Genomic DNA, 14,927 nt, shown 5'->3' on the forward strand with positions numbered 1-14,927 from the left:
TACCATCGCATTAAAAAGTATTTTGCTAAAACTGTATTAAATAATATAATAAGACTAACCTAACTTAACAACCTAACAATTCTGAAACAAGAGTGACAACAAACCCTTATTTTTGTATGTGATGGCGTGGCGGTTATAAATTGGGTATCTGAGGTAATAAAAGTCATTAAAAATACATTTAGCATAACATCTCAAACTATGCAATGTTTTGTCACACTTTAACTGAAAGCACCTTTAAAATGACAGAGCGTAAAAAATACGGCAACTATTCCGACGTTAGGCCACATTTATTTGTAGGGCCCTAAATGACTCAAAGCTACCTAAAAGGGTATTGACACTTCATTTAACTACGTCCAATTGATTGGTAGCGCAAACTCTGTTAATATCATTTAACGTGTGATTGAGACCTATTTCACCTTACAAGCCGTCTGGCGATGTCTGGCGACCCCTGATACGTATAATTCTCAGCCAATTAACGTCACCGCTTTTCTACTATTTTATTAGTAGAGCTAAATAAAATATATAAATAAAATATATGCTTATTTCTGCATTCAAGCAGCATGGGCTATCAACCGCCAGCCCTTGGTGAAAGTTAAAGAGATGACACTAATATAACTGTAGTATGTTTAACCGGGACTAGCGGCTTCACGTTCTCTGCACTCGCCCTAAGCTTGCGGGTGGCGTAAATTGCCTTACTTCGAAGTTTTCTTCTTCTTGCCTTTATACCACTTTCTATAGGGTTGGCATAAAACTCTTCTTTAAACTTGCAGACAGACTGTTTGTTTTTGTACGCCCGACTCGCCTGCTTGTCTGGCGCCAACCCTCCCTGGGCTTACTCCAGACAAATACTAAGAATTTGTTATTAGAATAACTTTGTAATTTTTTAACTTCGGGACCGACCGACCAATTAATAAAAATATTATCCTAACGAGTTCGAGATTTTGAAGTGAAATATGATTAAGTTAATATAAGATCGAAGTATAATTCAATCCAGGAACTTGAATTATAGTTTTCTTTCTGTAATTTGGTAATAATAATCTTACAAAATTAAAAGTTGACAGTTCAGTGCGACGTGGCACATAATGTCCGTGTACTTAGTAGGGTAGCATCAGAAATATTATGGGCTTTATTTCCGGTCAATATCGTCAAAATCGGTTGAGCGGATAACTAAACTTAGGTATGGACGAAAAGAAAAATCGATAGCATATTTACTTTTCGTTTCTAGAGATTGGGCATCGTCCGCTATAAATCTAAACTTAGTTGGGACGATTAACCGGGGACATCTTACCAGCAAATTTTAAATACCATTCTAACGGAGTATGGTGTCCGTAGGCGCTTTTCGGGGCTATGAATATTAATACGTCCTACGATCTGAGGGATCGTCCTTCTTAGAGCGTGAATAATGTAAAACCTTCGTAGTAATTTCGTCGCTTTTTCCAGTGTTTTGCAAGAGACATTGAAACATCGATGTGTAGGTAAATGTTTATAGGAAACATAATTATTATTCAAATATTAAGGAAAATCAGTAACAAAATATTATATGTTATTTTTAAGGAAAATGATAAAACTCGTATTTGGTTACAATGCTCTCATTCCCAAGCTAAGCGTGAAACACAAATATTTAATTGAGACAACAGTTGGCTTACTCAAAAATACTTGATGACCTCTCTGGCGCAATGATGAGCCCCGTGGGAATAAATGGGAGGTCTCTAATTATAATTTGGGAATTTAAAATTTCTGTATTTTCTCTAGTCTGATCTGGTGTGGCTAGTACCCTACTGACAAATATGTGCCGCCTAGCTATTTAGCGTCCCGGTAAATGCATTGTAACAACAGATTAAGAGTAGGTTTGATTTAACTGCCATACCCTAACATGCAAGCCCGCTGTCAACTTAAGATTGCATCATAACTTAACACCTTTTTAACTTGGAGTATAATAAAAATTATCTATATATACGATTAACAACACTTCGAAGCGTCAAACAAAACATTATTAATGCAGAAATGTTTGTCTTCCCATCACGCCCTAATTTAGCAACTAATCCGGAAGACCAAACCAAAGGAAGGGGAGTAACATAGGCTTTTTATCACAGGAAATAACCCGTTTCTCAACGCGATTTGTAAATAACATAAAAAAACTCGGATGACGAATACGGGCAATCGCTAGTAGGTATCTTGTAAGTTTTGAGTTTAAATAAGTATCTATGTTTGAAGTGGGATTACTGATTCATCATCACCATCTTCATCATGTAGATAGACGTCTACTACTAGACATAGATCTTTTGTAGGGAGTCCCAAATACCAGGGTCTTGTGCTGTTTAGGTCCAGCTGCTCCCTGCGACTTGTTGTCCACCTTGTGGGGGTCTAGCAACGATGCGTTTATCGGTGCGAGGACTCCATTCAAGCACGTTGGGACCCAGCGTCCATTGGCTTTCTGATGCATCATCATCATATCAACCCATTACCGGCCCACTACGTGTCTTCCCCAATAATGGGAAGGGGTTTTTTAGGCCGCAGTACGGATTGGTGGTTCCCACACGCCTTTAAGGCATGCAGGTTCCCTCACGATGTTTTCTTTCGCCATCGACGCAACTGATATATTCATTGCAGTTCACTGATTACAGAATCAAATTTATTAAATATCTCAACGAAAGTTAAACGTTCGGATGATTCAAAGCGATTCAAAGTACGGTAGTTTAGTCTGCAAGTATTTGAAAGAGTGCCAAGAGTGGCGTCGCGACGTCGCTAATGATCACTTGCTTAGTGAGTAACTACTGGAGGGTACTCCGACATACAACGGCGTGAAATATTAAACATAATTAATCTAATTTATATGTACACCTTAATAATAAGTTTAATATGATTGCTAATCAAATAATATAAGATCAATATGATTTCTATGTAAGTGAATAAGTAAAATTATTCTTTAAGAGAAAACTTATCTTCTCCCACAGCTTTATAAACTCTCAGAGCGCAAGTGGAAATAATATCCAAATAATATATATGTATTAATTAAACGGGGTATAGCAGGTGGGCACATTAATTATATCCCTTGTCGGGGGATATAATTTTTATCTCCCGCCCGTGCTAGCCCTGCTGGTAGAAAATGCTTTAGCATTAAGTCCGCCTTTTGTAAATCGTTTTTGGTTCAAAATCAAAGTCATATGTATATTTCTTAATTCAAATAACCACATAGGTGGCACTTTCGATGCGTACATTACATGTAAAATATGACATAGCAGTGAGTTGATGGCGATAACTAAATTCGTCAACTTAAAACTAAAGCTGCGAGGGTTACAAACGCGACCTGGTCTAAAAAGAAGCAACAAATAAACACAGATCAAAACTGCAACATTTCCTACTAGATGACGCTACAGTCGCTATAAGACTGGTGTGAAAGGCATATACGAATTTCGGCCGCGATTGCCAGAGAGCCGCAGGTTCAAATCCTGTCGGTTGTGAAATTTTTTATATGCATTTTAAATTTATAAAATTGATAATTCCTCCAAGTGTAGGTAAAGACACTAATAAAAATTATAAAAAAAAAAGTGAATAAAGTTAATAAATTAAATAAATAAACAACAATAAACTATCTGTTAATATGGTAGGGGATTATAATTACACATGCCTTCAAAACTTTAACTTCAACCGCCTGTAACAGTCCACTACTGGAGTAAAGGCTTCTTCCAACAGGAGGTTTGGCCCATAATCACCACGCTGGGCAGACGGGTTGGTCATCGCAATAGATTGTAGTAGTAGCACGGAGGATGCTATCCGTTGTGTTATGGATGCTAATATAATATTTATAAATATCTAGGTGGGTTTGTCCAACAATCCGCACTGGGCCTGCGTGGTGGATTACAACCTTAACCCCTCCTCATTGTGGGAGAAAGCCCTTACCCTGTAGTGTACCGGTAATTGGTTGATAAGATGAGGTGGGTTTGATTAAAATAAATTTTTTTTTTTAGCGTGTGGAGATATATTTCATTGATCTACGCATATTTTAATATTTTTTAACATTTTTCATTAAAAAAAACTTACGTAACGTTAAATAAACAACAACAGATATACCACGCGGAAAAGGCTTATGAACCGATTAACTCTAATTAATTATTATTATTAAACGTTAAGCTTGCTGACATTGCCTGTATTTATTTGCACTGGTGTCTATACAAATACTACTATATTTTAGCAGTGAAACCTTTACAAATAAGTTTCAAATAGATTCACAGACAAAGAGATTTACTTATAACATTTATTAACAGATAAAATAAACATTGAGTTAATGAAAGCGAAAAGTTATTTTTCCTTCACGCCCCAAGAAATCAAGATTGTAAGAATAAACTCTCGCTACGCCTAATGTTATTTGGTCAGTGACGATAAATATAGATTTTTTTTTCGCTAGAGTAAATATGCGTAAACTGTACGTCCACAACGCTCCTGGCTAGTTGCCAGTACTGTCACTGCAAACATTACATGAACACGAGCTTACACTCCGAAGCCAATATGATCAATTGATAGAGAGGCAATACGCCCGTAAATAAACGTAGACAGTAGACATGGACTGTTTACATCAATCATCACTTCGTTAACCACACGGCATATGATCGGATAACCCACTTGATATAACGACCTTGACTTAAAACACTAAACCATATCAAATATTGCCATATCTTCTGCAAACAACAGTATCAGCATAGTAAAAACTAAACATCTTAATCTGACGACCAAATTTCACGTTTCAGGCACTCAGTGGACTCGGTCGCGTCGTATTCTAGTCAGAATCACGTTGACCGTATCAGGACTCAGAACTTCTCAGCGGCTTCTTGTCAAGACGAAAGCGACTTCGGGTCGATCAAGACCAGCCTGTTTAGACGGTCATCTTCGAATTTGGAGTATTCAGTCAAACGGCCAGAAAGTGTCACATCAACAAGTTCCACAAGAAGCCGCCTTCGAGAATTAGTCGAAAGGAAATCGAGCCAGGACGACCACAAACCCGCGGCAAACACCGTCGCTGACATACAATATTTTGAGAATCCGACGGAAACATTGGAATTTGATAAGCCAAGAAACTCCCTAGAAAAGAAAAATCAAGAAGAAAGACCCAAAAAGCGCAAATTGTCAAAAGGTAAAGAGTGCGATAGTAAAGGCAAGAAAAACGAGAAGTATCAGAGCAAGCTTGCCGATTATTACAAGCTTCCTGTACAGCTGCCACAAGACGAATTTTACCAACATTTAACACGGTCAAAAGCGGCCGAAGAGTTCCTGCAAAAAAGATTTTCAAATTCGGATACAGAATTTAGCGGAAGCTACGGGAGACTATGCAAGCATAAAGAGATCGAAGGGTCTAACTTGCGACGAAGTAGAAGCTTGGCAGTGATAAGAGAAGAGACATTTAATGACCTCCAAATACAAAATCACACCAAAACTAAAAGGTCTCAACTTATTCCACGTGCTCGCTTATTTGATAAGCCTTGTTTTAGAGACAGGTAAATATTTTTTTTATTAATTTCGAAGTTTATATCACACCTGTATCTTTAAATAAAATATTGTACTGAACTAAAACCTCGCGCTAATGGAAAATACTTTTACCGTTATTTACATGCCACAGGTCATCACAAAGTAGTAACTTTTGCTATATTATTTTATAACGTCATTTGATAATCGATTGATATTATTGTTTTAAGAAAAATGTTTGTTCCTATTCTTTAAAAGGTGCTTCACACCAATATATCACAAAGGGTAGAAAATAATTATCTCTTTTAAACTATAAGTGACCGCCTATTTAAATTTTTTATAGCTCTAGCATTAGAAAAATTGTGTACTATTTTAGTTGAATAAACTCTGAGACATCCCCATGCTTGGCCAAACGAAATTCTATTCTTTGTTAACGAAGCAATTAAAACCTAAATGATATTTTCATTTAGGTTTTAATTGCTTCGCTATTTAATATTTTTTCTTAGTTTTTACAAACTTTTTACATTCATATTTTTTTTCGTTTTTACAGATTAATTGGACGCGCAAAATACCAGACAAAAGAAGAAGTGTTGGAGGGAATCTATATTGATAGTACGGTGTCCTGTTTCGCAGACATAAACCAACAAAGTGTAGACGAAGAATCACCAACACAAAACAATCACACAGAAATCAAATCGGATAAAGAAGACGTTATATCAAGAGACGAAAGTCAACACTCTAGAGCAGGCAGTTGGCCTAATTTAAACGAAGAAACTAAACAAACAAATCTATCAGAAGACAGCATTGGACACTCCCGCAATCCTAGTGAAATTGATAGCTTGGATTCAAACTACGTCAGAAAACACTATAATTTTGAGGCACATCGAAAAATTTACAAAGATAGCTCTCCTGAAACAGACAGATCCCCTAACAGTTGCAAAGAGCTTTATATAACAACTGATGATCCCGATAGTGAAAACGAAACTCAAGAGACATCAAAAACTTTAAAACCCGATATTAACGATAATTTATCTACCAAAAGTGAACTAAATAGATCAAATCCAGACCAATTTGCTTCAACTTTCGATTCAAACACTTACAATATTACGATTGATGGTAATTCGAAGGTGGATAAAAGTTTGAAAACTGAAACTTTTAATATTGACACTGGAGATAATCAAAATTGTGATACACAATCTGTAATTTCGGAGAATGACGAAACCATATCTAGTCCAGCTGATAGCATAACATCATACATATCTATTTCAATCGCTTCTTCTACCGACAAATCTCACAAGCTAGAATATTTGGCAAATTCTCTTGCTGAAAAAATTGATGAATATTGTGATTCACAATTTCAAGAAACTCACTTTGCACAATCGCAAACAACAAATTCTGAAATTCAAGACATTGAAAGTGATCCCATATATACAGCTGTTCATAAAAAAACTACATTTGCTGATTTAAGACGCGATTCAATCTTAAGCAAATCTAGTGACTCAAACAACAAAGAGATAATCAAAACACCCACAAATGAAGTTTATATTAGCAATACCTTTATAGGGTGTAATGATTACAGCCAAGAAAGTTATTGCACATCTTCTAAAAACATAACTACGGAACCATTTGTAACTACTCTTATAGAAAATCAGTACTATTCTTTACCTGACATAAATATAAGCAAATGCTTACGGAAGTCAGAGAGAATTGATGCTCAGTTAAGAGAAGAAGATCCGGAAGACATACCTTGTGAAAATACGTACGAAGTAGCACAAACACACTTTCGAGAAATATTGTCAAACAAAAATAACGAAAACTATGGGCAACTAAACAAACTAAACATAAGTTATCACAACAACGATAAAGTTCTCAGAGACAACATCCAGCTTGATAACTCAGAATCTCAAGTAATTCAAAACTTTTCCAAGTTAGAAGACGACCTAAGATCAATAATTACAATTGACAGTTCTAATCCAGACGAATCTTCTCACTACTATCACCTAGATCACCACCAGAACGAAAGGGAAATAAACGAAATCGAAGGTACTATTCGAAACAATAAAATAATAACAAAGTCAGAAAGCTTAAAAATCGCTCAAAATCTTTCCTACAAACCTGAGATTAAAATATTGAAATCATTTTCAAACGATAATATAAATAAATCAATTAAAGAGAAAAAAGTAAATTGTGGAATAAAAAAACATTATTCATTACGTCAACGTAATCCTACAGAAGACGACAATTTTCGTCTTCCAAGTCCAAATAGTGTAGACCAAAAATTCAATAAATCTGGTGAGCCAACGCCTACAAAACTATCATTCAGTGAGCAAATTAAAAACCACTCTTTACTTTCTCGAGTGCAATCTTTCAAGACTTGCGCAGATTCTAAAATTTCAATTGTACCATTAAGTGGTCATCAAACGATTGTCATAAATCCCCCTGTAACGCAGAATATTCCTGAAAATAACGAACCGATATTAAACAAACCTCCAGAAATAAAGTCAGCAATAAAACCCCAAACAAAGTCGAATCAAGAACAACAAATAACTATAAGAGCGGAAGAAGCAATTACAAAAATTAATACAATAGGCAGTAACAATAATTCTATTGAAATAAGTCAAATTGCAAAAGACCCTTTCATAACAATTAAACTTAACAAAGTCGTGAAAAAAACGATTCCAAAGTTGAATAGCCTATCCTATGAAACCACTCTAAATAGTCAACATCAGTTAATAAAACCACCACAAAAACTTATCATAAACGATAAAAAGAATAACGTACTTAATAACAATTTGACAAGTATCAAAACAGCAATGACGCGTCCACAAGTCCTGCAAGTTATTGATTCAAAAAATAAAAAGCAAACATCGACCACTAACTCAGACAAACACAAAACCAATGCAAACTATAAAAAAACTGACCGAGATGGTAAAGACGAATTCAATGAACACAAAGGTGACAATATCCAGGTTAAAGATAAACTTAAAAATGCGATTAAAACTGACATAGAATATCAAGAAAAAATTAATTCAGTAAAGAGCTATTGGTCGAAACTGAATGAAAAACCTCCAGAAATTCAAAATAAACAAAAAGATATTTTAGACAGGTCAGATGTTGCAAATGGAACCAAATCAGATAATATGGATAAGGAATACACTCAAGAAAGTGAAGAAAATAACAAATGTGTGCCAGAAGTATCAGTTGGTAGTATTATAAAAACATTGGAAAGTGTTAAAATTGTAGACAGCATCAGAAAAATAAGTCAAACCAAACTAAATTTATGGAAAGACGAAACGGAAAAAGTTAAAAGCGATTCAGAAATAGATGAACCACTGGTTGAAAAAATTTTAAAGGAAAATACTGGAACTATTTACGATAATCCCAAATATATTAAGAAACCCGAGATAGATGTTTCCAGAGATACACCGGAAATTGAAATCGTTGAGCTAAGTAGTGAGGATAACCAAAACCAAAAAACACAAGCTACTCTTATCAAAGCTAAGGGATATGATAAAGGATGTGATGAATTCGATCATGTTAGATACAAAGTAATGAAATCAGAACTTTTTAAAAATAGTATGATAGCAAATTATCGTAAAGAAGCCCAATTTGATGGCCTTTTACAATATTTGCAAGATTACAGCTTTCAAGAACTATTAGTAAACAATAACATAGTAATCATTGAGCCTGTTAGAACTAAAGTAGAACCAGCTCCAAGAAAGAACACAAAAACGGACACCTGTAAAATTTCACCAATTTTATTAAAAAAAACTGAACATTCCTCCCAAGTAGACAAAACGAAAAATGCTGTAAGAAGACACTTTTTTTATCACCCTATAAGAGTAAATAAAGAAATTATAGAAGAAGAACTTCCAAACCCAGATACAGTTAAAAAAGTTAGAAATTTATTTGAAGTTACTTTAAAAATGAAAAGCCCAATAACTCATGATCCTCCATTGCTCGATGAAAATGCCGGGCTTACAAGGCGAGCTATTTCTTACAGAAACTTAAGTGAAGAAACTAAGAGTAGTAAAGTAAGCGGAAAGAAAAAAATTACACGACAACTAACTATTGAAACTAACTTTGGTAATAAAAAGTGGGATAACGCCAGCTTATCGAGTGGTGTATCTAGTGGAGATCTCAGTTCAAATAACGAATACGAAACAGACGGCCTTAGTCCATATTCGCAAAAAACTCTTAAAGATAATGCTTATAGTTCTAGTGATGAATATCTTTGTGATTCAGGAAGTCAAGACTTCTGTTGTGAAAGTCAATACGTGAGTCCAGATATACTTAAAAAAATACGGGACTGTGGAACATCCGTTACCTATTACGGAGGAAAAGTTCTTAATTCTAAACCTGGTTCCACAGTTAGTCCTATGACCAAGGCTATAATGGAAGAAATAAAAAGTCTGCAAATAAACTGTAGTAGAGATTGTTATTCTTGTAAAACTAAATGTAAGGGTGAAAAATGTTCTTGTTTAGTGGCAGACAAACATGAACGAATGCTGGCTGAAAAAGGTGCACTTTGTCCCTTATCAGAACTAGAATCGAATAAAATCGAAGATAAAAATAAACGTTCAGAAGGCTTTCCAAGTTTTAAATTTAAACTTGTGAAATCTAATAGTTGTAGCAGTCGACTAGAGCTTACTGGAGCTGATGAAAGTAAAAATCCTCGACTAAAATTTAAAAAACAGAATTCTAAAGATCCACCCTTGGTAGATGAACATGAAAATTCCGTTAAAAATAAAATTTGCCGCTTAGAAAGCTACAACAAAGGTATGGCAAAGAGCCCTTTTCAGCCTAAAGATGGCGATGATAACTATATCAAAGCAAAAGAAAAATTCATAAACGGAAACGTTGAAAATAAAACTAGTGATGGAACAATACACGAATCGGGCGAGCAAGACCTAGAGAAACAAGCACTCGTTGATAACACACAAGAAAGCTCAGAATCTAAACAAACAAATGACCCAAATAGTTTCGAAAAAAAATTTTACTACCTCAACGAAAACGAGAAAAATAAGGTGACACCCGGAAAATTTGGGGAAATGGTATTTGAAGAATTCGAAGTATTAGAAAACTGTTACGATAGTTTAAACAGTAATAAGTCTTTAAAATAGGAATATGTAATTTAAATGATTTTGGCTTAACCACTAAGTGATCTATGCCTGTTTCAAACGCTTTTAAATTATTACTTGTAAATTTAATAAGAATTATAAATATTTAGCTAGTTATAGATATTTTAGTACCTTCCTTAGAATTAGGACTTATGTAAACTGTTAAATAAGTAAACGACTATAATTATTATCATTTGAATTAAAGCTTATAGACTTGGTGATGGCCTCCAACCCTTTGTAATAAATAACATTAAATGTTCCGATAATACTATTTTATTTACGTCCTTACCGTCAGATTTTTCAGGATCGATTTTTGTAGGCGTTGCTTTGGATCCATGCGCACATACGCTTGTGAACAGCGATCGGCGCACGGGCCGCCATCGACGACACCACGATTCCTGGAGAAAACGAGAAGTTCAATTGAACAACAATTGACGATTTCGATTGCACAGCGGGGTCAACCTTTGAATTTATATATCAAACTGTTAAAAGGAGTATCAACAACGGCTGAAATTAAAAATAGGCAAATATACAAAAAATTTAATTTGTTGTATGTTTGCCTATTTTGAAAGGTCCATAATCATGTAACCTTTTAAAAAAAAAAAAATGGAACGTCCAATTTAGTTCAAAGGAGAAACCATACTTGTACTATAAATGCGACAGTATGTCTGTTTGTTTTCTTTTATTTCACTTCAAGTTAGCCAGGACATCTCATTAAGTCATGTGGCCAGTTAGGGACATGGCAGTAATATTATATTAAAAGATTCCACGCATCATCGTATCGGAACGCGTAATCGCTTGGTGGCACGTCTTTGCCGGCATTGCTGGTAACTAACCACGGCTAAGGCCTCCCACCAGAGTAATAACTAAGTTTGGGACTCAGGTTTATAAATTTATAAATGCATACAAAAATTTCGGAACTGACAGGCAATCAAATCCTGTGGGCCCAAAATTTTTTTTTTTCCCATTTAAAATTTGATATTTTCGCCAAGTGTAGGAAAAACACTTTAATAAAAATACATAATACATTTTGGCTCAACATAGTAAAATTTAAATTTAAAAAAACACTACTTTTTTTTGCTTAAAACAACGGGTAGCAAACGATCAAAATAACGAGAAAACACTCAGTTCTCGTAAGATTAATAAAAACGCGGATAAATTCGTGGGAAAAAGCTTGTATTTAATATTATGCAAGCTGTTTGCAAATCCTTGTAAGTGTAGTACACGATTAGGAAGTTAAATAAAACATAATAGGATATATCATGATAAGATAATGAATGTCAATATTAGTGATATTACAGACCTTTCTATATGGAGTTATCGGAAAGTCAACTATTTTTATCTAGCAAAGAAATTCGTTCATACGATAAGACCGAAGTTCCTAATAGATAAATTCCAAAGTCTGGGGATTATTCCAAATAGCTATTACGTGAGCCCAAACTTCGACACCGCAATACTACGGGGACATCTTGTCTTGAAGTAACAACTCACTCACTCACTAATAATGGCCCAGAGCTTAATTGATGTTCTGTTGAATCCTTACAGCACGATAGGAAATAAATTCAAATTCAAAAATGTTTGAAGCGTTCATACATTTAACATGTTAACACTAATGTTAGGTGATGGTGATAACTGCATTCGTTAACTTAAAACGAAAGCTAGGAGGGTTCCAAACGCGCCCTGGTCTAAGAGCCCACAACAAACTTTTTTTTGTTATCACCATCTCACAGTCGAGTTAATGTTTAGCTATGCAGTTAAAGCAATTCATACCCAAGCTTTTTTATCATACATGTAATCCTAGGATTTTTCTATAAGCTTACATTTTATATAAACTTTGAACTTATTGAGAGACTTCTTAAGGATTTCATCTGGTAATTTGTTATAAAATGATGTACAATTACCATTAAATAAATTACTAATTTTATGCAGCCTAGTAAACTGCACCAGTTTATTTTTACTCCTAATATTAATATTGTTACAGTCATTGATTATACCAACTGACGAGGGATAAAATTTACTTGTCCACTTGCCAAAGCACAGCATGAGGGCAAAGCAGAAATTTAGCCCTCTAATGGTGTTTGTTATTATTTGGATATTATTTCGCCTAAGCTCGAAGAGGGGATAAAACTGTGGGATAAACATTTTTTTTTTCCGAGTGGAGTAAATGTCTCCTGCCCATGTTGGCCCCGTCTTGTTTATGGATAACTTTCACCTTCCACATACGCATAGGATTCATCATCACTCTCATATCAACCCATTACCGGTGCTCTACAGGACGTGAGGCAGTGCACCACCACGCTGGCCCCTTATGCAAGTGATATTTTAATTGCCTAAAACGCACATAACTTAGAAAAGTTAGAGGTGCGTGCTGAGATGCGAACTCGACAAAAGTGCCTTTAAAGTAGGACTTTACTTTAGCCACTGGGCTATCGCGCTTCACGCGATGATTATTTTATTAGATTATAATTTATGTGGAGACAACAGACAACTGCCTCGTTCATGCACGGAGCATATTGTTTAAAACTTGGCACGAGTCACGATGACAAAATCACGACAATATAAATATCCTGTAATCGTTGGTTTTCTAATTCTGCATAATGTTCTGTGTATATAATCAGGATTGTTAATTAAAGACACTAGGAAAGAAAATCGAAATAGATCTATACACAGACAGCGTCCAGTATTTGATCCATAGCAAAACGATTTAGGTGGTGGACAGAAATCCGAAATGAATATGCTATGTTACGGTGGATCTGACGTATTTAGGATCACCAACAGAGTTTGAAGTCTACAAGATTCGTCAGTTTTCAAGGACCGAAATGTCTTGGACTTGGAACACAATCGTTGAAAATTATAAACTGTAAAGGGCAGTAAGTCAATTTATTTTCTTTACGAAGACGCTTGACGCATTTTTTTAATGGTCCACGTGCTACTTTAAGGTCAAGTAAGTATTGATAGATTTGTCCAGATTATTCAAGGTCAAATTGCGTGCATAGAGGGTATGCATAGGGTATGAAGATGATACAAAATTAAGAAAATCTCCAGTACGAGTTATAAATAGTTAAGGGTAGGCTTTTTGTTTTTGTAACCCTCACTATGCCTATCCTTCAGTTTTTTATAGCAACGCCACTGGGCGAGCTGAGATTAAAGCAAAGAGAGTTGTCTGAGGTTTGGTGACGGTTCGACTGACTAAATGATAAGTGATAACGCACCATCACTGAAGACAAATTTCGGCTAATGTGTTCCTTAAAGGGTGTAGAAATTCTGTAACAAAGGACTTTTTGACAATATATTTTTCACGGTCACACCGTATCATCAAAGAGGCATAATACTTTTGAGCGCTCTTGATATTTTTAACTTACAGAAATGTATAGCAATCAATAAAAATATTAATCTGAATCTTTAAATCTCGGTATGACGGTAGTGAGTACTTTTTAATCGAAGACATTTCCTCGGGATAAAGAGTAGGTATACATATCGTTTTAGAAATAATTATAGTCAGCGGCCAACTATGCTTCTCACGAGTGTGTACTTTCAGCATAAGGATGATACAACACGGAAAATCCGTTCAATATGTTCAATACAGTTAATTTAATAAATATGGAAAGAGCAAAAGCGTTTATTCATGTTTGTGCACGCCACAGTGTACACGCCACTTGCTATGTGATTAATCTAGGTATGACATATTATCAAAATTAAGCTTAATTTGCTATACTCCGCGAATAGCAGGAGAATCTGTGTGGTGTAATTTATAATTTCTTCAATCCTTATACTCCACACCAAACAGATCCTCGGCAATACACCCTCTACGCACGTTTCGCTCCGAAACCGGAGCATCATCAGAAGATGTTGACTTTACAATGAATAATTGTTGAGTATAAGGATTGAAGAAATTATAAATTACACCACACAGATTCTCCTGCTTTTCGCGGAGTATAGCAAATTAAGCTTAATTTTGATAATATATTATGGATTTCCGCAAAGTAACGCCTGCTTCTATACAACTAGGTATGACATACTATCCCCGTCGTTTCTGTTTGCAAACCAATATTTGTCTTAAAACGTGTTCATCTAATTAACTACAGTTGTTGTGAATTGCGAAGGCACGTATCTCTAACTGCGAAAATGTTTTAGTCAAACATTATGTTCTAACGCTCATTGAAATTTCATTGAATCGCAGGTTGACGACTTGTGTTCCGAGAGTTCGTAGGACTTTTTTAGGGTGTGCTTGATAAAAGCCCAAAGCCCTTTGCGTTATCTGAGTATCTACCATAGTAAACCAGGAAGGTTCGCGATTTTATGTCTAGTTGGAATCGCTAGGTATCTCAGGTAGCTTTATTAGCTGGGGGT

The 14,927-nt window shown here is 35.2% G+C and overlaps 1 protein-coding gene across 2 annotated transcripts in view; it reads right to left on the minus strand.

The window, feature by feature from the left end:
* The window catches only part of LOC120625581 (calcium uniporter protein, mitochondrial), a 220,290-nt gene that overhangs the window by 200,823 nt on the left and 4,540 nt on the right, over positions 1-14,927 (minus strand). For both annotated transcript variants that reach the window (XM_039892641.1, XM_039892640.1), the window contains exon 2: positions 10,867-10,975. In XM_039892641.1, the coding sequence (XP_039748575.1) occupies positions 10,867-10,975 (109 nt within the window). The remainder of the gene's footprint in view (positions 1-10,866; positions 10,976-14,927) is intronic.

Source organism: Pararge aegeria, chromosome 8 (genome assembly GCF_905163445.1).
Source record: "Pararge aegeria chromosome 8, ilParAegt1.1, whole genome shotgun sequence".
NCBI lineage: Eukaryota > Metazoa > Arthropoda > Insecta > Lepidoptera > Nymphalidae > Pararge > Pararge aegeria.